The 24701-nt window shown below is 48.7% G+C and overlaps 1 protein-coding gene and 1 long non-coding RNA gene across 2 annotated transcripts in view; one reads left to right on the forward strand and one right to left on the reverse strand.

Annotated features, from left to right (window-relative positions):
• SAMD4A (sterile alpha motif domain containing 4A) overlaps positions 1-24701 on the reverse strand; it is a 206943-nt gene that overhangs the window by 27402 nt on the left and 154840 nt on the right. The window contains 5 exon segments of the mRNA XM_045810375.2: positions 1585-1670; positions 3942-3993; positions 3995-4276; positions 11265-11351; positions 13714-13823. Coding sequence (XP_045666331.1) covers positions 1585-1670; positions 3942-3993; positions 3995-4276; positions 11265-11351; positions 13714-13823 — 617 coding nt within the window.
• On the forward strand, positions 14890-24701 carry LOC148107671 (uncharacterized). The gene is made up of 3 exons (XR_015721756.1): positions 14890-19841; positions 20896-21115; positions 21857-24701. It is a non-coding gene; the product is annotated as an uncharacterized LOC148107671 (long non-coding RNA).

Raw genomic sequence — 24701 nt, forward strand, 5'->3', positions numbered from 1 at the left:
AGTGTGGGAGAGCATGCAAGGTTCTAGTCTGCCTTATAGAAGTTTAGATCCTTCCCCAGTCAGTCACTCCAAGACCCACTCCAAATGTCCTCCTCCCCAGTAAGACACAGAGCTCTCCAAACACTGTTCTCTCTGCCTGGGGCCCACCTCCTTATGTAGTGAGTCTTTACCACCAACTCTCCAGCTTGCCTTTCGGGTTCAGCTTGGAGGCAGTTCCTCTGAGGAAAAGCCATTTCCGGTTCTGGGTTTGGTGGCCTCTCTCCTTATCTGGGCTCTGTGGGATGCCAGCACAGCCTTATCCTCACATGTGTGATATCCTGGTTTCCTTTTGTCCCGCTCCCCTCACACTACCTAGGCAGGGACAAGGCCTAGATGCTTAATAAAGATCTATGGAATAAATGAGTTCTAAAATTCTTTAACATGTCCTTGCCTTCTCTTCTTCTTGTTGCTTTTTGCTGGCCAAAACACGTGCGGAGTCAGGATTGAAAACAGCAAAGGGTGAGTTGGGGGTTAGGGAGAGGGACACACAAGAATTTGCACGGCTGAGAAAGGAGAGTTTAGGGGATTGTGGGGCAGTGGCTGGGAAAGAAACCCAGAAGGAGGCTGTGCCTGTGAGGGGTGGATAGTCAGTGTGTGGCGGGCCCAGCAAACTGGCCTTGGACAGATGTGCCTGTGTGACAGCTTGCGGGTGGGGACAGTGTGAGTGGGGTGGTGGGTGAGGGGGCCAGACCTCTGTGCTGGGTGTCTCCCTTCACTGGGGCCCATTGCACTTCTGGGGCTCTGGATGCCGACCCAGCAAAGCTGAGCAGACATGGGGGCCTTTACTGTCTTATTCTAACATCCCACAAAATGACCTCAGCAGTGTTAAGCTTCTCTAAAGCCTACACTGTGACTCTTGCCTCTGTGACTCTTCGGAAGGGGTGCCCCCAAGAAGCCACTGGCGTCTGGGTCTGAAACACAACCCTCTGTCCCCACATGCACCTCAGGGCAGCTACCAGGGCAGGTGGCTGCCCCAGCCAGCAGCACCAGGACCTGCCTTGCTCTGTTAGGGAGACCGTGCTCACACTGAGTCTAATGGGGCACAGATCCAGCCTGCCTCAGTCTTTCAAAAGGACATGTGGCTCAGCACAATTCCTGTAAAAATCATAAATCAAACCACACGAAACATAAACACAAACACATTATTTCTCTTGCACACTCTCTGACCCTCCCCCAAGTTTCCCTGAGCCGAAGGCAAAATATTTCAACAGAAAATTTTAAAAAGACTCGAAAACGCCAAGGCTGAGTGGCTGGGCTGGACGTTCACCACCTCAGGCTTGGTCACTCAGGGATTCTTCTAGAGCCAGAAGTTTCTCTCAAGCTTCACCCCCACATCAGAGCTCAGTCTAGATGAATCTCTAGGCACCAAAGTATTACAAGCTGTGCTTAGGTTTGAAGCCATCATAGCTGAGTTCTGCCGGAGCTATTATTAATGCCTATCTATCTACCCTTCAAAAACAAGTTACTGGAGACCCAAATGATCACATCCCACAGAAACTCTGAGAACCATTTCTAAGCAATGAGAAAAACACCATTACTACTCACCTCATGAATTAGACACTTGTCTATGAGCTGTAAATAGGAACTTATATTTTCCTCATCAGGTCTGGAGACCAAAAGCTGTGTGCACACTGTGAATTAAAAAAGAAAAGAAAAGAAAAGAAAAGATGAATTAGAAACATGTACACCCATTCTAACCTCTGAGATTTGCCCCCGATTTCCTTTCAGGACCAATATTTTGAGAGGTATGTGTGCCTGTGGCTTTACGTAAGGTTCACAAAAAAGGCCAGGAGGCTCCTCATTCCACTGAAGTCAAAGGCTTGGTCACCACGGGAGCCCTTGCCTCGAGAAGCCCCTTCGGTTAATTCCAGGCATACCATTCTATATTAAGCCTTCTGCAATCCAGCCTGAGACAGACACTCTGGGAGAAGAAGAATGCAGCCATGTCCTGAGCACTGTCTCTGAAAGAGGCTCCTTCTGAGAAGGGAGTTCAAAGGCATCAAAGACCATCGACGTTATCAGAAAGCAGTCTCCATAATTTGATGAATGAACTGGGCACCTTATTTGGAGGCATGAGGCTCGGGCACATCTTTCAGGACATGAGGTATGTGGGCACGCACACGAGCAGGAAGCCTGCTACTCGGTCACTGGAGGGTTATTTTCTCAAAGTGATAACACACTCACACACACATAGGTTCACCTACACCTCGAGTAACAAGTATTAAAGATGAAGCGGGGTCAGTCTGTGGGCAGAGTAGACACACCCACTGAGCTTCCCATGGCCACGCTGGCATGGCCCATTCTAATCTCATCCTGGAGGTTCTGAGGCTCTGATCTTGATGGGTAGAGATGGCTGGACAGAAGGTAGAGGGGGTAGGACAGAAGATGTCAATCAGAAGAGAAAATGCCTTGCACTCATGTAGACCATGCTTGAAACCTGGGCATCATGATTCCTTTCTCCCCTCATCCTGCATTAACCAAACTGTCGTAGAATCTCATTTATACCCTATCTTTGCACAGAGACTCCCAGGGTAGCATTGTTCATATTAACAAAAACTCGAAAACCACCTCCACGTCCATTCATTGGGGCCCTGTCAAATTATGCTTTATGCATACAATGGAACAGCATGCAACCTTGAAAAAAGAAATTGGGTGGTGATACTGTATTGATAGAAATACTAAAAGTATACAATGTAGAAAAAACAAGCTGCAGCAAAACATATAAACAACACCTGTTTGTGTGTAAAAAGGATGCTTGTATACGTGTGCTTGTATACGGCTATTATGAAGTTTCTGAAGGGACAGTCCAAACCTGTTTAGAGCAGTCACCTCTGGGGAGGAAGATGGCAGGGCTTGGGGGCAGGTTATTTTTCACTTTCCATCATTTAGTTTTGATTCTTTATGTTGAGAATGAATTGATTTTATAATTTATTTGAATGTAGCTGAAGTTTAAAAAGGCTCCATGCCAGAGGATTGGGCCTCCTGAGGGCTGAGCCCACCGTGGATCGCACCCACCCGCCCACGTACCTTCACCCATGGGGTCATCCGTCTAATCCCACACAGCGAAAAGCCCACTCGGGGGTGGGAGGTCAGGGGGTGGAGAGGGCTCTGAGGTGAGTCAGGGGAGACCGGGGACCCACACTGGCCATTAAACTACCGGCATCTCCACTCAAAGGGATAAGTCATCTCCTCTGAACCAGATTTTTACGGATGGAAGTCTTTTTTAGAACATGTTTACACAGGGAGTTCCTTACTGCACCTGTAAGACTCAGGTGTCCATTTCTTTTGGTAAAAACTTGGTTCTTTAAAATGACTGGAAGGTAAAGAAAAAATTGTTTCTCCTTCCCAAAGGAAAAGTACGGGCATTCACTGCATTTTTAACATCATCACACTTTCTTGTGAAACACCCCATTCGAGCACAAATTATTCTAGCATTGGACTTTTCAAGGATAATCACGTAATCACTGTGCCACACATGGGGGAGGCACAGGGCAGTCCAGGTGGGAAGAGTGCTCTCCCCCAAAGGACTGCATGAGAATTCTATCCTGCCCTCCAGACAGGCACGCGGCATGGCCATGGTGCCTTCCAGGGGCGGTCTGCAGTAAGGACTGACTTCTGCCCGTAAGCCCAAAGGCCCAGTGAGTGCTCACTCTACGAGGAGGGCCCAGCAAGCCCTTGTCTGAGGAAGACAGGGTTAAGGAAGAGGCCTCTGGGGATTAGAGGGATCAGAGTTCAGATCCACATGACCACCTCTGAGCCTCACTCTCATCTGTAAATGGGCTAATGGCATCTACCCCGACAGGTTTATCCAGCACTCTTGGGAAGCTCCTCAGGAACCCGGAGGTCTGGTTAGTGGTGTCAGAGTGAAGAAAAGGGGGGGAGGTGTGAGAATCGGGCTCTACCTTTCCCCATGACACGTGTGAACTGCCCGGGGAGATCCCCCTCCGGCAGGGGGGGCGACGGCCAGCTCCCCATCACAGCTACTCAGCTGGTGTGGCTGCAGCCCGCCGCTGGCCCCAGCCGAGGTGGTGGCTGTGGCCCCGGTGGCCGAGGCACTGTCTTTGCAGTCGGGGCTCTGGCCCTCAGGGCCCATCAGTGAGGGCGGGTGCGGAGGCTGGGGCTCCCGGCGGCGAGCCTCGGGGGTGGTGCTCGGGGAGCTGTAGGCCTTGATAGGAGTCAGGATCATCTGGTGCAGTTCCTGGAGTGGGATGCGCAGGTTGCCCCCCTCGATGATGTCCTGGATGGTCAGAGGGAGAAGACCTCTGTTAACGTCAGCGTTGGGGGTGGCCCACCTTGATGCCTCTCCTCCCTTGCCCTGAGCTATTCCCAGGCAGGACTCACAGCTGCTGACCCCTTCATCACAACATTCCTTGGAAACGCAATCACTTTAATTTTATCATTCTATTATTAGCCCAGGTAGAAAACCTGGAAAATACAGATAGGCATACTGAGGAAAACAGACAACACCTGCAAATCCCACCGTCTAGAGGGGATCACTAAAATGATTTTGTACATTTCCTTCCCTGGCTTCTTCAGTGAATTTCTATAAAAAGCATTTATGTAGTTGACACACATACATAATATGTAGCATATTATGTAGTTTAGAAGCTGTATGGTGAAGCTGGGTATGTGGTAACCTCCTGCCCTGTTGTGCATGAGGGAACCTGCTCGTTCACACTTTCACTCCGCCCCCAACACAGGCGTCACGGGGCGGTGGTGAAGATCCAGGCTCGAGAATGTTCAAATTCTGACACTGCTGTGCGACCTCAGGTAAACGACTTAACCTCTCCGTGCCTCAGTTTCTCCGTGTAGAAAACAAGGATAACATCCGTATCTGCCTCACTGGGTGGTTGTTAAGGATGTGAATATTTGTAAAGCTGCAGGTCGGTGTCAGGTTATGGTGTCATGTGCTTCTTTGTTAAGTTACTAAGTATGTGGCCGGGGCTCTGAGGTGCTGGGCACCGTACTAGGCAAGGGGATACGGTGGGAGCAGCCTTTATGGTTCCCCTGGGGCGTTTATATCCTATCCTGAGATGAACATGTGGTGCTGGGGACTGAGGGGCAGGCCAGGGTGGCTGTGAGGGAAGGCTCTCTGAGGGGTGGCGTTGGAATGGGAACCCAAATGGATATGGGCATGAGGATTCTGGGAACGTGTGCTCCATGCAAAGGGCACGGTGAGGGCGGAGGCTATGAGGTGGGAGCACGCCTGGAGTGTGTGAGGAAGAGCAAGGAGGCCTGACGTGCAGCAGGATGGTGGAGGGAGAGAATGGGGAAATCAGGTCCAAGTTGCTCCCGGGGCCTGAGTGTGGACGCATGGATGCTGGAAGTTTTTCTAAATGAGACGGGACATCAAGGAAGGTTTTGAGCAGGGGAGTGACATGTTTTTGAAGAATCATTCTGGAGAGAAATATGTATAATCTATATGTATTATGATAGAGCTGACCCTTGAACAACATGAGTTTGAAATATGTGTGGTCCACCTACCTGCAGACTTTTTCAATAAATACAGTACAGTATTATAAATTTATTTTCTCTCACAATTTTCTAACAGTTTCTATTCTCTAGCTTACTTTATTAGAAGAATACAGAACACAACACATATAACATACAGTATATGTTAATCCACCGTTCATGTTATCAGTCAGGCTTCCGGTCAACAGTAGGCTAATAGTAGTTAAGTTTCGGGGGAATCCAAAGTTATACATGGATTTTCGACCGCACAGGGCAGTACTCCTATACCTCGTGTTGTTCAAGGATCAACTGAAGTTGTCGATAATATAGAAATGGCTTTATGTGTTGTATAATAAAAGTGGGTCCTTTTGCACCTACAGTTTGAGTACTGGCCATTATGTATTAGGAAAAGAGTGAAAGTGGATTCTGTTCGACATTCATCTGTGTGCCAGATGCTCACCGAGCACAGAACATGTTCTGAGGCTTGGGGCCGGGGGTCAGGGCCTGGGAGTCTTTTTGGCATGGTGAGCGGCCTGGCCCTCCGCCCCAGTGCTGTCCCAGTGCTTCTGCAGCAAACCTCTCCCTGGGACCCACGAAGGACACTGACAATCGGCGCCCTGATTACTAATGACGTACTTAATCTTCTGAGAGCCCAGAACAGCAAGGACATCATTGTAAAAGCCTGAAGCCTGAGTACCAATCCATTCCTGGGATCCTCTCTTACCAAGAAAAATTGCTTGATGGTGTCAAAGAACACAAGCCCACGGAACACGATCACGTCTACACTGAGACTTTCCAATCAATCAATTAGAAAAAGGAAACCTGAGGATGGCAGCCTTGGACAGGCAGCATTTCAGTTCTGGGCAGGAGACCACCAACAGTCCGGCCCCGTCGTTGGCAGGAACCTGCTTTGCTCAGGAGGTTGGAAGCAGAAGCTTAACTGAGTTGGCCACCCAGGGTTACTGAAGAAAGTGAAATGCTAAGTAGCCATCAGAATTGTCTCGATCTTGCTCAGGGCAACTGTCCAGCCTATTTTAGAGGAGGGAGTCCATTTTTCTTTTGAAGAGGAGGGTTTTAGAGTCTACTGCCTTCCTTCCAAGCCTGGCGGACACGGTGGAGGTAAGACTAGTCCCTGTCTGTGCTGGCAAGCCTGATGTGGGAGTCGGGGGTGCTCCTCATCATTCCCAGTCTTCCTGCTGCCCCGACTGGACCAGCCTTTTCTAGAGTCTAGAGGGCGTCCTGTGAATGGTTCCTTGACTGTAGACGTGGTGATCCACCGGGCAGGGTGTATGGAGGTAAGCTAGCTGACCCACGGCAGGAGAGCACCTGTTGTCTTTCCCAACTCAACTCTGTGCCAACTGGAGGACCCCTGCCTCATGGTCCTCTACTTCCGGACAACTGCCTAAATGGCACCCGGGATGTGGGGGGTTCTGATCTTGTCCCGCCCCAGACTGAGGCGGGGGAGAGGGAAAGGAGAGAGAGGGATGAAGCTTCCTCACAGAGTGAGGCTGAGCAGGCAGAGCTGGCCGGCCTATTCGGGAGATCACGTGCCTCCCTGCCATGCTATCCCACGAGACAGCGACCACTGAGGTGAGCAAATGCATGCTCCTGACGTTTTGTCAGCTGCCACCAAACAACCCTCGCCTGCTCCTGTCACATGCTAAAAGGCTTCTGTAGTTACTCAGTGATGGAGGAAGGAGATTTTGGTTATGCTAAGAGCTGAACTTCTTGAAACAGGAAACACACTTGCCCCAAGTTCAAGTCTTATTTTTTATTCCACTGGAGAGAACCACCCCAAAAAGGATAACATAAACCTAATGAATAATGACGGGCAATTTCTGTAAAATATCTTACCAGGAATCATGAAGAATTTTGTTTTGTTTTGTTCCCCCCCATAGCCTTCAAGCCAGTGTCTCAAAGAAAGTGTCTGGCTACCAACAAGTTATCAATGCCCTTTAGGCCAGGCTCCATGGGGTTACACGTCTGACTCTTCAAAATCAATTCTAGAACTCAACACTGAGTGCCCAGGTTGAGAAGGAAGCTAGAAAACAGCCCAAGTGGGACTCACTCCAGTGTCCTCAACTGGCTGTGGGAATTAATTCTCCATGTTGACAAAAGTAGGGAACCAACGCAAGTCTCTATTGATCCTTCAGGCCATAAATATAATCTTATAAACACAAAGAGGCAAATGAAGCTGTCTGTTCGGTAACGGGCTGAGTCGAGGAGCTCATGGCAAAGCAGGTGCCATGAAGGCTGGCCCAGCACTCAGCCAGGGCGGCACAACGCAGGCCCACATACAGGAAAAGGAGCCACTTGCCGACTGACCCCTTGCCTGGCTTTCTTAGGTCTTAGAGGAAGACGGTTTGGAAGCTTTCACAGGGCATGTGATGGCAGCAAGGGGCAAATCAGCTGGAAGACAGGACTTGGGCCAGCGTCCCAGCACTTATGCACTGTCCGTGGCCCCATCCTTCCCCCTGCATGGGAAGCACTGAACTTCTCATGCAGTAGACACACGCCTGCATCGACTTAAATCCTCTCCCTCGCCACCTTACATTCACCAGACCCCAGCTGAGCCCCACTGGTAGCCAGGACCTAAAACAAATACAGCAGAATCCTTGCCCTAAGATGCTTACCGTTCTTGGGGCTCATACAGTGTGAGCATGCTGCCGGGACGGGGAGCTGTGGGAACACAGCCCGTGTGTGTGTGTGTGTGTGTGTGTGTGTGTGTGTGTGTGTGTGTCCTTTCTCTCCGCCAGGTCCCCAGGGAAGAATTCAGCTTCACAGTTTGGGAGTTAGTTGCAAAAAGGACAGTGAATAAAAGCATGTGGAAACATTTTCAGTATTAAAGATCAATGTTGAAAAGTCTGCCCCAGCGACCATTCTAATTTCCCTTTTCCTTTCCACCCGACATCTTGAGAAGTCTCTACTTCCTTCCCTGATGGCCTTCTCACCCATTCACCTTCCTTGGGTCATGGGTTTTTGCTCTGTCCCTCCATTCTCCTGGTGACCCTCCTGACTGTGGCTACCACTGACTTGCTGGTGGCCGATTCCAGGGGGCAGTGTTCAGTCCTCATTGTATGGGACACATCCACGACCCCTGATAGGATTCCCTCCTTCAGACACTCTCTCTGACCCTCAGGGTGGCTCGGCCTTTGGCATTGTTCCGTCCCTCCATCTTCTGGTGCTCCTCGGGGTCTCTCCTCAGCTCCTACTACTCGACACACACTTCTGGGGAAACCAACTTCCATTTACACACAGATGACCCACGATGAGTCTTTCGATCCCTGTGGACTCTAGCCACTGGCCACTAACTTGCCTTTTCCACCTCGGTGTCCCATAGGCACTTCAGACAATCTGTCCAGTTCAACTCCACTTCTCCCACCCTGGCAACTCCTCCTATATTTTCTGCTTCCAAAGGGCATGGCACCCAGGCTGATGCCTGGACTCCCACTAAATGACCACTCTTGTCCCTCTGCACCCTCACAGCCCCCGCCTTTGCTCAAGGGCCTGCCAAGGCTGGCTTTAGGCTCCTAAGGAGTCTCCAGGCAGTGCTGGCCCCTGCACGGCTCCCTCCTCCTCACCGCTGCAGAACGCTGTGTTTCATCCCAGGAAATCCCCCCACCTGCCTCGGTGATGGCGCTGACCACAGGGGATTGTGAGAGCACCGCTATGTCTGTGTGACGTGTCTCTGTTGAAATGCGCATCCCAGGCTCCCCAAAGGCCGGAACCAGGTATTTCTCTATTACTCACGGTTGGTCTCCAGTGGGGGGTAAATCCAGTCCAAGGCAGCTGCTTAGTACGTATTCAGTCAGTGAGTGGAGGAGCTCTGGACCTAGAGCTTACCGGCAGCGACTACTGATTATGAACTAGCCACGGGCGGGGTCCCAGCTATCTCCTTAGAAATCTCTGGGTTCTATGTGAGGTAAGAATGCTGTAGGCGGGCAGGGGCCTGATGACAACATTTCCAACAGCATAATCAGCTCGGGACACTGGGAATGCCAGAGAAAGGGCTGGCATGAGTCTGTGGCTGGCGGTCTAAGTGGTAACACAGTCAGGACAACTCCCTCCCTCAAAGAGCAGGAGGGCCCTGGCTTGTAGAGGACAGAGAACAGAGCCGAGGGGCTGAGTCCTCGGGGGATGCTGAGGATCCCCACCCCCACGCCATCAGCTCCCGAAGGGATGAGCACACAGGTGTCTGAGCTCAGGTGTTCTGATGCAAGTTCAATGTGCTGGTCTGATAGAGACACAAGCCCTCTTCCCCAAAGATGTCAAAATAAACTCATTACCGCTTTTCTCTTGGCCATTAGCTGCCCTCAGTCTTTGTATTACTTTTGTCATCTTTTTAACAATTCCCATTCCAGTGAGCCAGACAGAAGGTATTTTTGTGGAATTAATATTATTCTAGATGCGAAATGGCAATGGACTTCTCAAAGGCCAGACGGAAAGTCAGCGGCACGTCAAGGACACCTGTGCCACCTTGCCGCCCTTGTGTTTCCACCCTGAGTCAGTCCAAGGCCACAGGGAGTAGAGCAAATAGCAGTTCCATCTCTGTCTCTCAGGTCGGTGCGTTTCCGCGGTGACAGTTCCTCTGAATTCCCAAAGGATGCTCCAGAGATAAAGGGGGACGATCATTCTTTCCCCGTAATACTTAGCAATCTAGTCCTTAGGCAGAACATTTCCCGGGCTTTTGAACACAGGCGACAACTGGCCTTTTGCATGGTCCCCAAAAGAGAATGTGTTCTTATATTAAAGATGGCAATAACCACTCAGTTAGACAGAGTGCCTGGTAAATAAAATGGAATTAAGAACAACAACAATAACCTCGGGTTCAGTTGGATGGGTCGCTTGTCATTTGTGAGTCACTTTACTTAAGGGCAGGCCTTTCAGCACGGACGTGCACGTGAGCAGTCTCTACCTGCCCATCTATCCCAAGGCTTTCGAGCCAGCCGTCCTTATAAAGTTATATATGCATAGTCTATAAATATATATTTATAGACTTTATGTTTTACGTGATGTGCACTAAATGTAACTTTATAGATTCTCTGTAAAATTACATACACACATCTTTATATATCAGTTAAAAAAAACTCTCATTGCATTACAATGTTTACACGCTCACAGAACTTGTGTTAGCCCCACCTAGCTCCATACTTTGCTCCCTTCCAAAGGCACCCTGGGATTACTAGAGGACATTACCCCTCAGGCTGCGCAGGCAGCACGTGCCTACGGAGCTTCTGGGCCACCAATCCCAACCGCCTCCCAACAGCAGTGCGTGCACGGGAATCCCAGCTTGGGGCAGAGGCCGCGCAGGAACAAGGAAGGCTTGCTCTCCTTTGCACCTTAGATGAAATCATAAAGTCACCAAGTTCTACAAATGATATCGGTATGAGGGCAATGTCTGGATACAAAGATAGGAAAAGAACCTGTTTAGGCAGCAAACAAAATGGGACAGGAGCAGCTGATAAGTGCTTATCAGCCAGACGATTTTGATTCCCTCTATTGAACCTGGAGTCTCCTGGGATGGCCAGTGGCAGGCTGCCTGGACCCAGGGAGTAAGTACATGTCAGTGGTCAGGTTACACAGAATGTGGATAACCAGGAAACTTCACTTCAAAAGCCTTTCTTTTTTTTCTTTCTTTTTTTTTTTTTTTTTTGCCTTTGGCAAGGAAACAAGGTGAAACACTCTCTAAGGTCTGCCAAAGACACCTTCAGCTGAGACTTTGCCCATCATGGCAGCAGAGACATGCCCCCCCCCCCCCCCCAGTGATCACTCACCCTTTCCAAAGACTTCAGGAGGTTTTGTCTTTCTTTGAGCTTCTGAATACTGATGACAATTTTGTGTCTTGCACCTTTGGTAACATTCTGTAATTAAATAAATGTTACATTTAAAAACATATTTTTTTAGATATTTAGAAGACTTTATTTCAATATATGATAGTTATTCTTCTAGAATAATCAGAATTATAAACCAAATTTAAAACAATTAAACTCAAGTCAATTTTTCTTTTTTTTTCTTTATGTTGAAATCATTTTTATTTTTTTAATTTTTTTTATTTTAAAAACATAGTTTTAAGGATCAGTTTAGAGACTCCTGGAGGTTATTTAGTACTTTCCTGTCTTCTTAGTTCCTACGTTTGTGGACTAGTAAATATCCCTTTGCCTCTCTTTTCAGTTCCCCTCTGTCATAAACCTCTCCTTACTAAATGTTCTAACTACATCTGGCTATACATTTGCCTGTGTTCTTTGGCTGTGACCTTTAGGAGAGAAAAGAGAGAGAGAGAGAGAGAGAGCTAGAACAGCCAATTACCCACCCAGCATGAAATTTCTTCACAGTCTTAAACGATCATTTTTAAGTTATACACTCTTCTTCTCCATATTTTGTCATTTCAGTCCCACCCTGGTTGCTTGAAGGTTCCAACCCCATACAGTGCTTCATTGTTTTCTCAAACCTTCCCTAGGTTTTCCCATCTCTGAAGTCTGATGTGGTTCTCACCGGGTCCATACAACACAGGGCAGTTGTGGGCAGTTTCCAGGTCATCTTTGGTCTCCATAAGGAAAACCCGAATAGAAAAGAGCCTAAAACTCTAGCTCAGTCATCACTTGAGCTAAATGATTAGGATTCGGTTGGGGTTGTGGACTTCGGTGAGCCTAAAGATTCAGTTCGACGCTTGTTGACTAGAGATACTGCCAAGTTCCAAACAGGAGGTCCTTTCTTAAGCCAGGTCTCTGAGACAGACTTCTGGGGACTTCTTGCAGCTATTCATAGAATTCCTCTTATAGAAGGAAAAGATGGGAACACCAGAGACATCTCCTTCAGAGATATTAACACTCAAGTGACAACTGAACTCACTCTCTAAGATGAAGTGCTGGGGGCAGATTTCTGTTTAGCCTTGACTTTGGGTTCAAGTGAATTAAATTACTCTGAAAAGTTTGTGCTGGCCTCTGGCTTTGCCCTCCCTGTCAATTATGTCTTGTTTTTTCTCAAGTCAAATAACTGAGGACTTGGATTTTTTTTTCCCTCAACTCTGACCCAGACATAAAAAATGCTGTTAGAAGTAGTTTTCATCAATCCCTGGGATCTCAAGGAGCAATCGAGATCCAAAAAGGAATTGGAGAAGTGTTAGGAAATTGAAATTAGTGCTTTTCATTCTCTGAGAATGTGCAGTGACTTTGGGCCTTGTCTTGCATCTCAATACTGGTATTCAGCCAGGCCTGCAGAGGTTAACTGAGGGGACTGAAGATGCAATGGGAAACCAGCATCTGCTGGGAGGTATGAGTCCAGAGCAGTCCTGCCCCAAATGGTACAATCTCCTCTTCCTGCAAGGGAAATACCATTAGCCTGTTCGGACCATTAATTCTTTTAAATCATTGCACAAAGGAAACTGAGGTCAATTTGAAACATGCAAATGGCATTTTAAACAAGGGAAACAAAGACATCGGTCAGATCTATTTACTCGAGCACAGCATGGTAGGAAACATGCTTGGTTTTGGGGGTCTGTTGACCGGCCTAGCCTTTGGCATCCACACGTGGGGAAAGCTGCCTGAGAAGGAAGGGGGAACTTGTTCTTTTATGGCACCCAGAAGGGAAATGAAACCTGAGACCTGGGGTAATCCCATTCTCTGTGACAGTCCCATGGTATGCAAAATAGTTAGAAGAAAAACTGTTTTGCACAACTTACTCCAATCTCAACTGAGTCCAATCTGAACACATTTTTGGAAAAATGTTGGGGAAGGTCTGAGGCATGACCTGGTGCTTCTACTCACTAACTACTAGAAGTTAGCTGATTTATAACCGGACTGGACAACAGACAACCAGCAAATCTGTCATTGTCCAAGCCACCCCTAGTCGGACAGACAGAGGGAGGGGGCAGGGAAAACAAAGGCAGGGGCACAGACTCTTTGAGGCCTTGGTCAGATGTTCCCTCTAGGCCACTCCACCTTGAAGTTACAGCGTGCACCTAGCTATTACCTTTTTCATAATACTCTTTCTCACTGAGCCTTACTTGCCTTGCAGGTATCTGCTGGTCCCCCACCTCCTACTGGACGCTGAAGACAAGAACCCAGCCTTACTTACCATGTAATGCTGGCCAGCCCCTGGAGTCCTAGGACAAGGCAAGCTACTGGGTGGGCACAGGGATGGGTCCAAACAAGGTCTGTCTGGGGCTGGAACTTCAGGTTCCGCCTGGGGTCCTTTTCTCAGGGAAGGGTCACCTGCAGCGCTTACCTGAGCCTCCAGCTGGCACTCAGTGAGGGCCATCATTTCCTCGTAGGTCATCTGGGAGAAAAGCGCGGCGTACTTGTGCAGGCGGAGGCTTTTTAACCAGGCTGGAACATCTGCGGTGCGAGATGCGCGAGAGATGGGCAGAGAAATTGAAAGGGAACAAGAAGAGATGACAAAAGATGTGGGAATAGAGAAAGGAAAGGAGGGTGATGGTCAGAGGGGAAAAAAGAAGAAAAAAAACCCTTTATGTTACTACTTGTTCAATTCCATTTTGGCAGCAAATTATGGACTTCGAAGTCTTGGTCTAGCCCTGACATTTCCACTGTCAGGCTCCCTTATTCTGCTTAGACTAGGGGTTGCTAACTTGGGGTCCACGGGCTGCAGGGCGTACAGGAATCCCCTGAAATTATATCCCAATTTGTGAATATAGGGGTAGTTTTCTGGACAGAAGTCATCCATAGCTTCCGTAAGATTCTCAACAGAGTTCATGACCAAAAACACGGCAAGGAACCACTGCTTTGGCCAGACTACTTCATTACTGATTTGGAAAGAACTGATTTAGAATGTTAAAACTACGTATGATTAATCTTCCTCTCCAAGAAGATTTCCCTCTAGGTTCAGCGTAGCTCTCCACATGCTGTTTCTGCCACTTCCACAGTAAGAGGTCACCCAGGTAACTTCAGTGGTCCATGGGTGGGGTTGCTGTCATTCCTAGCCTGATCTTTCTTCAGCCTTCCTGTGCCCCAACGGGAATAAGCGCATCCTAGATTCCAAAACTATCACTCCAGCGTGTGGTGTGTGTGTGTGTGTGTCCCTGCCGACCATTTCTCCAAGCTACGGAATGTGTCTGGATGTGTCTCAGACCTTTTCCTTGAATATCAACCACAAATATACCAGGACTGGAAAGGCCCAAAGATTGGCTAGATCATAGGATAATAGAATTTCCGAAGCATATCTGAAATAAGCCCACAGTTTGGATTCTAGAGTTGGGAAAATTGAATAGTAACTGTATCAAAATCTGTGAGAATTATCATTCAACCAAAACAAAGCACTTGCCCCTGCTCTTTTAATTCAGAATTTTTGAGCTAATAGGATCTTTGAGAATTCTCTAGAATCACCTTCCCCCACCCTTCGCTCATTTTACAGATGGCAAAGTTAAATCATTGTCTAGGTCACGGAGCAAGTATGTGGTGAAATGGGGATTAGAACCAGGCCTCCCGACTCCTGGCTTCTTCCTGCATTGTATCAACTTCTTGTAAGACAAGGACCAAACAGCCCATTAGTGGTAGGGCTGGGTAAACAACGACTTCGAAGTACTTTGAAATGTTGAAGCGCTGCGTAAATGTTATTCATGTTTCCTATAAAGTATTATCCATTGCTAACCACATTGATTACAAGATACTGTCTACCGTGCCGAGTGCTTTCTTCTGAGGCACCGACAAACACTCCAGAGTAAGTGGGAAATTCCAATTTCCAATTTTGAAAGTACTTAACGGGGATCGATGAAAGAAACCTGGCCTACTCTGAAATCAGGCCTGGCCTCCCCGGGGAACCCAACCTAGGCTTATGGAATGTGGGTATTCGATCATCTCCCGAAATTCAAAGATTACAAGGGGAGGGTGGGCCTGGTGAGGTTACCTCTTAATCTGCAGCAATGTGAAGGCTGAAAAAGGGGACCCTCTAGAGAAGCAGAATTGGCTATCCAATGCCATCTGAAGAACAAACTCAGTCATCTCAGGCAAGAAATCACTTGATTCTGTGCTCCGAGGCCCTTCATTCTACCGTGACAAGCAGAGAGCCCCTCTGGGACCATCTGTAACCACGAAGAGACAAGGCTTCCCCAGGTACATAGTACGAACCACTTCTACCCTTGACTCAAACTGCGGTTGCAGACAGCCCAGCCCCGCCAGCTCAGGCTCTGGCGCTTTCCTTCCTGTGACAGCCTGGACCCATTTTACCAGGCTTTATTCTCCACCACGTTCTGCTGTTATTGAAACAATGCTAATCCTTCTGCAGAGTGAGCAGCCAATAACTACAGCTCCAGCTTTGGGGCCAGTGACTTGTTCACACTTTGGCACCAGGTTCCATACTGGCAACTTACATCTTTGAAAAGCCCCAAGTTGCTGCTCGGAAGACTCTGTGATCATGATTCAGGAAAGTCAGGGTAACCCCACCGCACACTTGGGCACAGTTTGACACAGACAGTCTGGAGCGTCTCATGGGCCAGACTTCTCACCGGTGCCCTACAGTTTCATGATGCAGAAGCCACTCAGGATAAGACAGACTCCCGAGCTACTAAATCATGTGGTAGACTGGGTGTTTTATAAGCCAAAAGGACGATATGGCGTTTTAAGAGTTGGGGAGAGTGGGGTGCAAATCTTGGCTCAGCAAGACTAGTACTAGCTCCTTTCTATAGAAGATTTGAACAACCAGCATTCCTTTTAGAGGGATGGAAGAGCCTGCCTTACCCATTTAGTGAAAATGTGGGCCACTGGGAGTTGTTTTCCTACAAAACGTTCCTACACAACTTCACAACATGGTGAGTTCGGCCTTCCCCAGAAGTTATTTCTGGATGTGTTCCTGGGCGATTAAGCCCCTCTCGGCCATGTGTTCCCTGAGGCAGGCACATGCTGACTCCGCTTGTACGGCAAGTATCTCCACGCCTAGCTCGGTGCTGCATCCTTCCTCAAACGTGAACTGATGAACAAAGATGAGGGAATCCCAGTTCTTAAGAACACAGCCTACTAATCTTTTACCCCCTGGAGACAAGGCACCTTCTTTTGCCAGGGATTAAAACAAGACTCCATTAAAAGGGAAACAACCAGAGAAGTGAGCACCTGCACCATTTCACTCCTCCCAAGCCAGGAATTCCAAAGACTGGGATGCTATTCTGTTAAGATGTTTCCCAGAGATGAAGTCTAACTAGAAGTTCAGATCCTTTCCCATGGCCCAGGTGCTAGAGGGTTGGATGCAAAGCTGAGAACCACCGCAAAACCTCAGACATTGTTTCTTCATTCTGCAGAGCTATGGCTGTGGTTGAAAGAAAAGACAAGCAGGGGTGTTTCTTGAAGGGGCTGATACGTGGTTGGCGGCACGCATGCCCCCTGGGCTTCCACCTCTGGCTGGCACACAGCCATTTAGCCTCAACTGGGCTGCTTCTGATGGACTTGCCAATGGAGGTCCCAGACCAGAAAGTCACTCTTTATGCAGTGTGAGAAAGACTAAGATGCTTTTGCTCTATGCCAGTTTGACTTCCTTGCCAAGTGTAGGCATTCTGATATTTGCCCACTCAACACTTGTTGAATGTTTACTATGGGGGCCCCTCTGGAAGCAGGAACAGTATATTCGCAAAGCACAGAGCCAAGAGAGCAGTTGGGGCCAAGCAAACAGTTGGGTGAGTGATAGAGAATGGCTAGTAACAAGGTGGGGCACATAGGCAGGGGTCCGATGATGGAGACCTGTAATGCTGAAACAAGGAGGACAGACCTCGTCATTGGGTGACGAGGAACTGTTGAAATCTGAGCATCAGAAGCACAATCAGATGAGGCTGTTAGAAAGATGATGGCTGTCAGTGTAAAGGCTGGACTGGAGGATGTGCAAGGGGAGGCCAGGAGATGAACTGAAGCCCTTGGAGATGGCCTGGAAGGGCAGTGGCGGGGAAAAGGATATGAATGGGTAGTATTTGAAGATCAGAGAAGAATAGGGAGTAAGTGTGAGACTGGTGGTTCTTCTGATTCAAGCTTGGTTAAGACAGAAAGTAGAGGGGAACTGCAGGTTTGGGGTGACAAGGGAGAGATGGCGAGCTCCAGTTCATGGTCAGTTGAGTATCACTGCCTTTGAGCCTTCTAGGTGGAGAAGTCAACTGGACAAGATCTCTGAAGAGAGGTCTGAGTGGGAGAACCTGTCGGCGGCACAAGGTGGTGGCTTTAAGCCATGGAAGTGGGTGAGATCTCTCAGGGAAAGAGTGTGGAGTGAGAACAGGAGAGAGAGAGAGCCCTGAGGCAGGCACATGCTGCCTGGGGAGCATGGAGTGTTTAGGCGAAGGCGTGGGAAGAGAAGCCCACAAAGAAAATTGGAAGGAGAAAGCCGAAGGGTAGGAGGTTTCTGGGAGAAAGCACCACCATGCATGTGCAGTGGGTCCCCATGCACAGTGCCTATCCCTTACGAAGCTCTTTTTAGATCTTGCTGCAGTCCACAGTGGGTTATCTTCACATGGCCATTTTTGATAACAGTGCTACACTCATCTTTCATACGTTCTGTGTTTACCTGCTGGTCTTTACCAATGGGATCAATTTCCAGTTATGTTGCTTTCTATTTCCCTTTTACAGTTTGGACAAACCAGCCACAGAGAGGCTCTGTGGTGCATAGAGCAACTCACACAGAAGCTGGGCTCCAATTAGAACCTGAGTTGCTTTTTTCAAATGTTTGCTGCTGGAATGGCTGCATATACCATTCAGCAGGCCACGCATCAACTGCCTCACAAACAGAGGCTCCACAAGAGTGAAAGATGGATGCAATACTACAGAAGGGCCCAATATGGGAGGCCTTGTAAGGGCAGGGAGTAAGGCGTCCCTGGAAGAGAGAGACATGAACAGCCTTGGTTTCCACAAGCAGCCTCACCCGTGGTGGTCCTGGTACCTGCAGACAGAAGACCCCAGAGAGCCGGGCTACTCTCAGACAACGCTCTCTCTCTTCCCAAGGTACAACTGCATCCTTGTTCTTTGAGGGACAGAAGAGGAAACCAACTGAGGGGTAAGAAGAGACGAACTCTTCAGTGTTGAAGTGAGAGGGTAAAGACTCCTTTCAAAAACAAAGCAGAAGTCTAGCAATGGCATCAATATTACGGAAGCCTGTCTACTTTGGGCCAGAGCAGAAGGATCAGCCCAATGCTGCCCCAGCCTCTGAGTGTCTTGGTCTCTGGTTCCTGGGAACTGTGAGTGAGCTCCTCAATCCTGGGAAGAGTCTGTGGTGGCCTCCCGGAGGGGTTCCTGTTGATGGGGAAGCCCGTGTGGGTGTCGGAAGGAACAGTTTGAGTAAAATACCCACTTGGATGCTTCGGATACAAACACAGGGACTGAACTGTCAACGTTTCCGTGAGCTGAACACTCATAAGTGGTGTTGCCCACACAGTTTGCTCTGCGTTATTAAATCGCACTGGGTTCCACGTGGAAAGCTGCCCTCTGTGCGCCTGCCCAGTTCTTCAATCACCGCAGCTGAAGACCCGTGCTTGGTAAGGAATGGCGCTTAAAAGACTCATGACCTTTAGCATTTGGGGCAATCCTGGAAACCTGCTTTTCAGACAAGGGGCCTCCGGCTTAGAGGGGGCACAATCTGAGCCCATGAGGACCTATTCATCCAGGTTCTATGCTGGCATTTGGGAATAAAGAGCGTGAAGTGAATTCACTAACTCCTGGCCCTTAAGTTAGATGAATTCAAGACAGCATCTAGAAAGTCAACATTCAGAAAATGGGGCTTGCTCCTATAACAGCCGTGCTGAGAAGGGTCCCAGCCACACTCCAACTCCATCACTCACACCCTTACAATCCAGAGAAATGTGGGATTCACAACCTTTCTCACGAAGGTTTCCCATGGGGTTCTTTGTCTTAAAAAGGATCATACTTCTCAATAATTTTTCTAATCGCATTCTAAGACGGGCAGAGAAGTTCAAAGGTTTACATTTCAAAAACAACTCAAAACCCCAAACTGGCAATTTCAGAACAGACAATGCATTTCCTTTGTTGTGGGGAAAAAGTTTACTTCAGTTTCATCTCAGATGCCCTGGAAAAGGCAACCAAGCCTATTTTCACAGTCCCTGGTCCCCTCCACTCTCAATTGCTAGGTTTCTATCAAGGTGACTGGAACCACCGTTTCTTCTGAACCTGTATGATGTCTGTATACAAACAATGTAACAGTTTCAATTACCTCCACGATTTGTACTAACAGAACGGCCACACGTCGTAAATCAGCCCAGTCCATGTGCACTCCTAATGGCAAGGCTGAAGCTCGTATCCAGAGAAACAGCCCGACCTCTACCCCTCTCACACTGACAACTGCGATGAGAAAGTCATGGAGCTTCTCCCTCTTAGGAGGGAGAATCTGGAATGGAGTGCCCCCCACGAGCTTCCCCGCAGGTAGGCAGAATGCTCACCTGTGCAGGTGGGGAGAGAAACCGGGGCTTGGGGAGGCTGGGCCAGGGCAGAAGATGGCACAGCTCCTTCACTGGAGTGTTCTACGGGTTCCCAGACTCACCATGCCCCACACTGGTCCCGAATCTGTTTTTTCTCCTCTATAGTCTTTGCTATAGAGGACACCAGGGGCTATCCAGCTGTCTACGGCAGGAACCTGGGCATTGTCCTAGATTCCTCCGGCTCCTGCACTGTCTACTTTCAACTAGTGCACGTTCAATTCCGAGCTCTCTCGATTCCATCTCACGCGGACCACACCCACACACCCCTGGGAATCCATTCTCGCTGCTGCTTGCCCCGGTCCCACCTTCATTTCCTCCTCAGTTACCAAATAGCCCCCACCTCTCGGCTGGCTTCCCAAACCAGAGTCCCCTGCGCCTCTTCCCTTCCTACGGGCCCCCCACACTTCCGCTAGGGTCTGATTTCTCATGAGCAAAGGTAAGCAGGTTGTTCTGCTGCTAAATGCCCTCGACAGCTTCTGTCAACGTCAAATCTTTCAGAAAGCCTAGCGCCTGGCTTTCCCGTCTCCGGATTCTTTTCCCGGGTGCTACTGACAATCAAGCTACAGGAGGTACTCCGTCAATCTGTCTCATCACCATGCTCTCATGCATCCTTTCCCTCTGCACAGAATGCCCTTCCCTCACCTCACATATTTGGTTAACTTGTAATCAGACTCCAAGACTCAGATCCAGGCCTCTCCTCCTCAGGAACTTCCCTGGGCTTCTCTCCACTTTGCACCAGGGCCCTCCTTGGTGCCTACCCTGACCCAGGGCCAGTCTCCAAAGACAAGACATTTTCACAGTTGTGCACCTGCCTCAGGTACCCATCTGTTGCTCATGTGACGGGACTCCCATGAGGCAGGTCCGATCTCTTTCTTCTCTGTCTCCCCACTGACTAGTCCAAAGCCTCTCTTAGCAGGTGCTTAAAAGCCAACTGACTTGATAAGGACTAACGTAAAACCTACTAGCCCATCTTTCTTCCCTTCTCTCTGCTCCCACAGAACACAGCCACACCACTCGTCGACAGCCCTGGCCTTTTGAGAAGTCTTGGGTGTTGTGTCTATACATTATTTCTGAGGATGTGACGCTACTATGAGGGGCAAATGTATTTCCTCCACCAACAGACTTCTGCTCTTCTACGTCTTCTCCTCCTTCCAGGAAGTTATGGGAATGTCTTTTTTCCTCCTCTCGGCCACCTGGAGGCTTTGCATGAAAGAAAAGGTAAGAGATCACATTCCACTCATGGGATGCCGGACGAAAGGAAGTTATTATAATTGAGGACCAACCCGGGAATCATGAATCTTTCCCCTGGGATAAGTCACAGTGATGTTTTTGCCAACAACAAGGACATTCGAATTTAGAAACCACAGTCAGCATATCTGCGCCAAAGATGTGTAGCCAGTAGCCTCCACAGGGCATGTTGAGGGGAAACTCCCATATTCCTGTTGTTTCCCACTTCTGTTCGTTGATTTCTCTTCGAGTAGCTGATCCCACTCTTGCTTTAGCCTGAGATTAGTCTGAGATCCCTACCCCGAGGGACACCCAGTCTGTGCTGTGGAGCTGACTTACATCTTCGGGATGGGTATTTACTATAAAAGGAAAAACAAAGCAAAGCAGGCAGATGATGTGACTCCTCTGAGAGCACAAGCTGGTCTACTTGGGAGAGAACTTTGTGACGATCCCTGGCAGGGTGCTGACCCCAAGACAAAAAAAGGGCGAGATCGATGTCTGTGAAAAATTTAAAAAGAAGAATGTGGGGTCGTGAGCTTTATTTCACACTCTTGACCCAAGAGGCACATTCCTAAGGGACAATTCGTAGCCAAACCTGGCTAGTTTGTCCAGATGAAAAGGAAGGAAGAGACGAACACAGTGTTTCAGCAAGGTATGCACAGCTGTTGGCAAGGAAGATGAATTCACACTAAATTAAGCTCAATTATGGTGACTTTTTATTCTCTCCCCAAGGTGCAGGGAGAGGGCTGACATGCATCCTCTGGAGATTTGGAACTCCTCCAAATTCAACTACAGACTCCTTGTTGTTTCTGTAAACTAGGCTTTTAAGAAACTTTAGAAAAATAGCAATTTGCTGATGGCATCCTGAGGTGGACCAGAAAGTAGCCTAAAAGGGCTGCTACTCCTGCCAGAGCACCTGGCCACACGGAAGAAAGAGATGGGGATCCGAGAGGAAGAGCTGGCTCTTTTCAGAAGCACTTCATTTGATTTCATATTTCATTTCTCAGGAAGTACGAATTAACTTGGAAACTTAAACCGGTGTCTGCTCTTGGACTTGGGAATCAAATGAGAAACTCTTGGGCTGGGTTTGGTGAGGGCTGCCTCTTGGGTGCTATTCTGGGAGGCCACCCTGTATAGTCTTTGCTGATAGAGTTGAGCAGTAGCCTTCTGGAGAGGACACCTCCAGGCACGGCTGGGGGTGGCCTTCGGCCCCCAACATTCTGGGATGCTGCTGTTTCGGGTGTGGACGTTTCTACTGCTTGACCTATCAGCTGAACTGCAAATATACTTATCCCACAAATAGAATCCTTCGTTGTTTCTCACGCCTTCTTTCAAGTATGTTTTGCCCTTTAATTTGCTAAGATCCAGTTCTTTGGGAGCAGGACAGTTCGATAGGTCAGCAGGAGGTGGGTGTATATACAGGAAAGAGTCCTCTCTTTTATCCAGTCACCACATAGTCTGCTTTCTGACCGCATCCCTTGGGCCTATAAAGAAAATCCTGGACGTAAGAGCTACTCTACGTCACTTCCTGACTGAAGAATCTCTGAGGAGACAATTCTTATCAATTCTACAGAAAAGCATAGAAGATGCTTACATAGGGGTATTCCCTGAACTTTGGAATATTTTGGCTTTTGTTCTAAAGCAGCAAAAAGAGATTTATCCAGTTTTTCTGTCATTCATTTTTCTTTAAAAACATGCTCTCGTTATCCTTTTCTCACCTCAGAATGACAGCACATAATGAGCACACCTTTACCTGCTTTGGAGGATGTTGGAGGCGTACATTAAGCTGAAAGAAAGGAAGGAAGAACGAATGAACGGACGGACGGAAGGAAGAAAAGTAAAAGGAAGAAAGGAAAGAAAGCAAACCTCTTACGACCAGACAGGACCAGCATTCCTCTCCGGGAGAAGTCTGTATCCCAGAGAACAGCCTTCCCGCAGGACCCTCCTCGCCCTTGAACACAAAGGCCAAGGCCTCCTTCCCACAGTTACCAATTAGAACCGCACATACACGTTCTTGGAAACATGCCGCCCAGAGCGGTGGCTGCCCTGCCTCCCTCGGTCCCTCAGGTACTCGGGTGCCCCAGTGACAGGTGCCCTGCAGGCTTACCTAGAGCATGGCTGAGGCTCATCTGCTACCCATCACCTGGGGCTCAGCTGCTCGAGCACAAAACCATGTAGCATGAACTCAGAAAGGAGTTTTGCTAGGTCTCCAAAATTATGACACATTCCCTCGAAAACTGTGAAAGAGAAAGAGGACACACATCCCCTCCATGCCAAAATGAGCCATTGTTTGTGCTGTCTGTTAAACACCTTTAAAGACCCACTTGTATCAGCAGCAGAAAGCATCAAGACACATCCCACTCACTCTGGGCACTCACCATGGGATGGGGGTGGCATGGGGAGCATACGGGCCTGCCGCTGAGGGAGAGGAATGTTCAAGGAATGCGCCAGGGAAGCCACTTCCCGGCAGCCTCGTTCCCCTAACGGACAGGATTGCTGCGTCAGCCTGGAGCTCTCGCACAACTGGCCCCTGGGTGGTCATGGGCGTCTTTCTGTGCCATGCTTCCATGGTGGGGAGGGGACTCGCTGGAGAGCCTCCTACGTCAACACTGATCCTTCTCAAGGGAAAGGTCGGAGACAGCAAAACCTCAGGACTCTGGATGCCAGCAAAGAGGGCCGCTCTCAGAGTCCCCTCGGTACTGTACTCCCAGAAGCAAGGCTAGTCAGTGTCTCTCCATCTAAAATTGTTATTCCTGGGTCTCTGACGAGCATCCCTCCCCGAGGACTTCCCAGACTTTGAACAACGTGGCATGTAAGAATACAAAATGCACATATCCTCTTTGAACCTATTACGGGTAATTTGGAAATCTCTACCTCCTGATGACTAGCTTAAGAAGAGGACAGATTTGCAGGGCAACGTACAAACATTTATTTATGCAGCACAAGAAGGCTTTTTCCACTTGTATGCAAATCTGTTATCAGGCTTAAAACACCGTCAGAGATTCTCAGTGGTATTTTGTTCATGTCCCTTGAACAGATGCAGAGGAAAAGGTTTAAAAGTGTCTTTGGATATCAAAGGAAAAGGGAGAGAGAAAGGAAGCACGACTACGATTCTGCATTACGAGAGACTTGAAAGAAAGATCCTGTGGTTTGTGTTGCTGAGTTATTGGCGGTTCCCTGGCCATGGCGACGAGGTGGAGGGCTGGAGCAGCCCAGCGCCTTTCCAAACGGGACAGGCCGAGCAGTGTGCGTGCACAGTAGGTCCTACCGCTGGTAGCGGTGACTCATTTAATTCCCTGCGAGTCACTGCATTAAAAAAAAAAAAAAGAAAAGAAAAGAGTGCTGACCTCTCTTGCTCTGGTTCCTGCTTCCCAGGTTTTGGCAAGATACCCTGGAAGGGGAATTGGGAGCCCTTTCCGCCATGGTCAACCCTGGAGCTCTGCAAGGGCTGGGTCAAGTGCACAAGCCTGGGGAGGGGGCTGGGCTCCTCTCTTGCTGACTACCTACCCTCTCTTGACCCTCCTGGCTCCAAATAAAGGGACAGACTGTTCCCAGTGGTTTCTCGTTCAGTCACTCA

This window comes from Ursus americanus, chromosome 26 (genome assembly GCF_024610735.1).
Source record: "Ursus americanus isolate L20-20 chromosome 26, mUrsAme1.1.p, whole genome shotgun sequence".
In the NCBI taxonomy this organism is placed as follows: Eukaryota; Metazoa; Chordata; class Mammalia; order Carnivora; family Ursidae; genus Ursus; species Ursus americanus.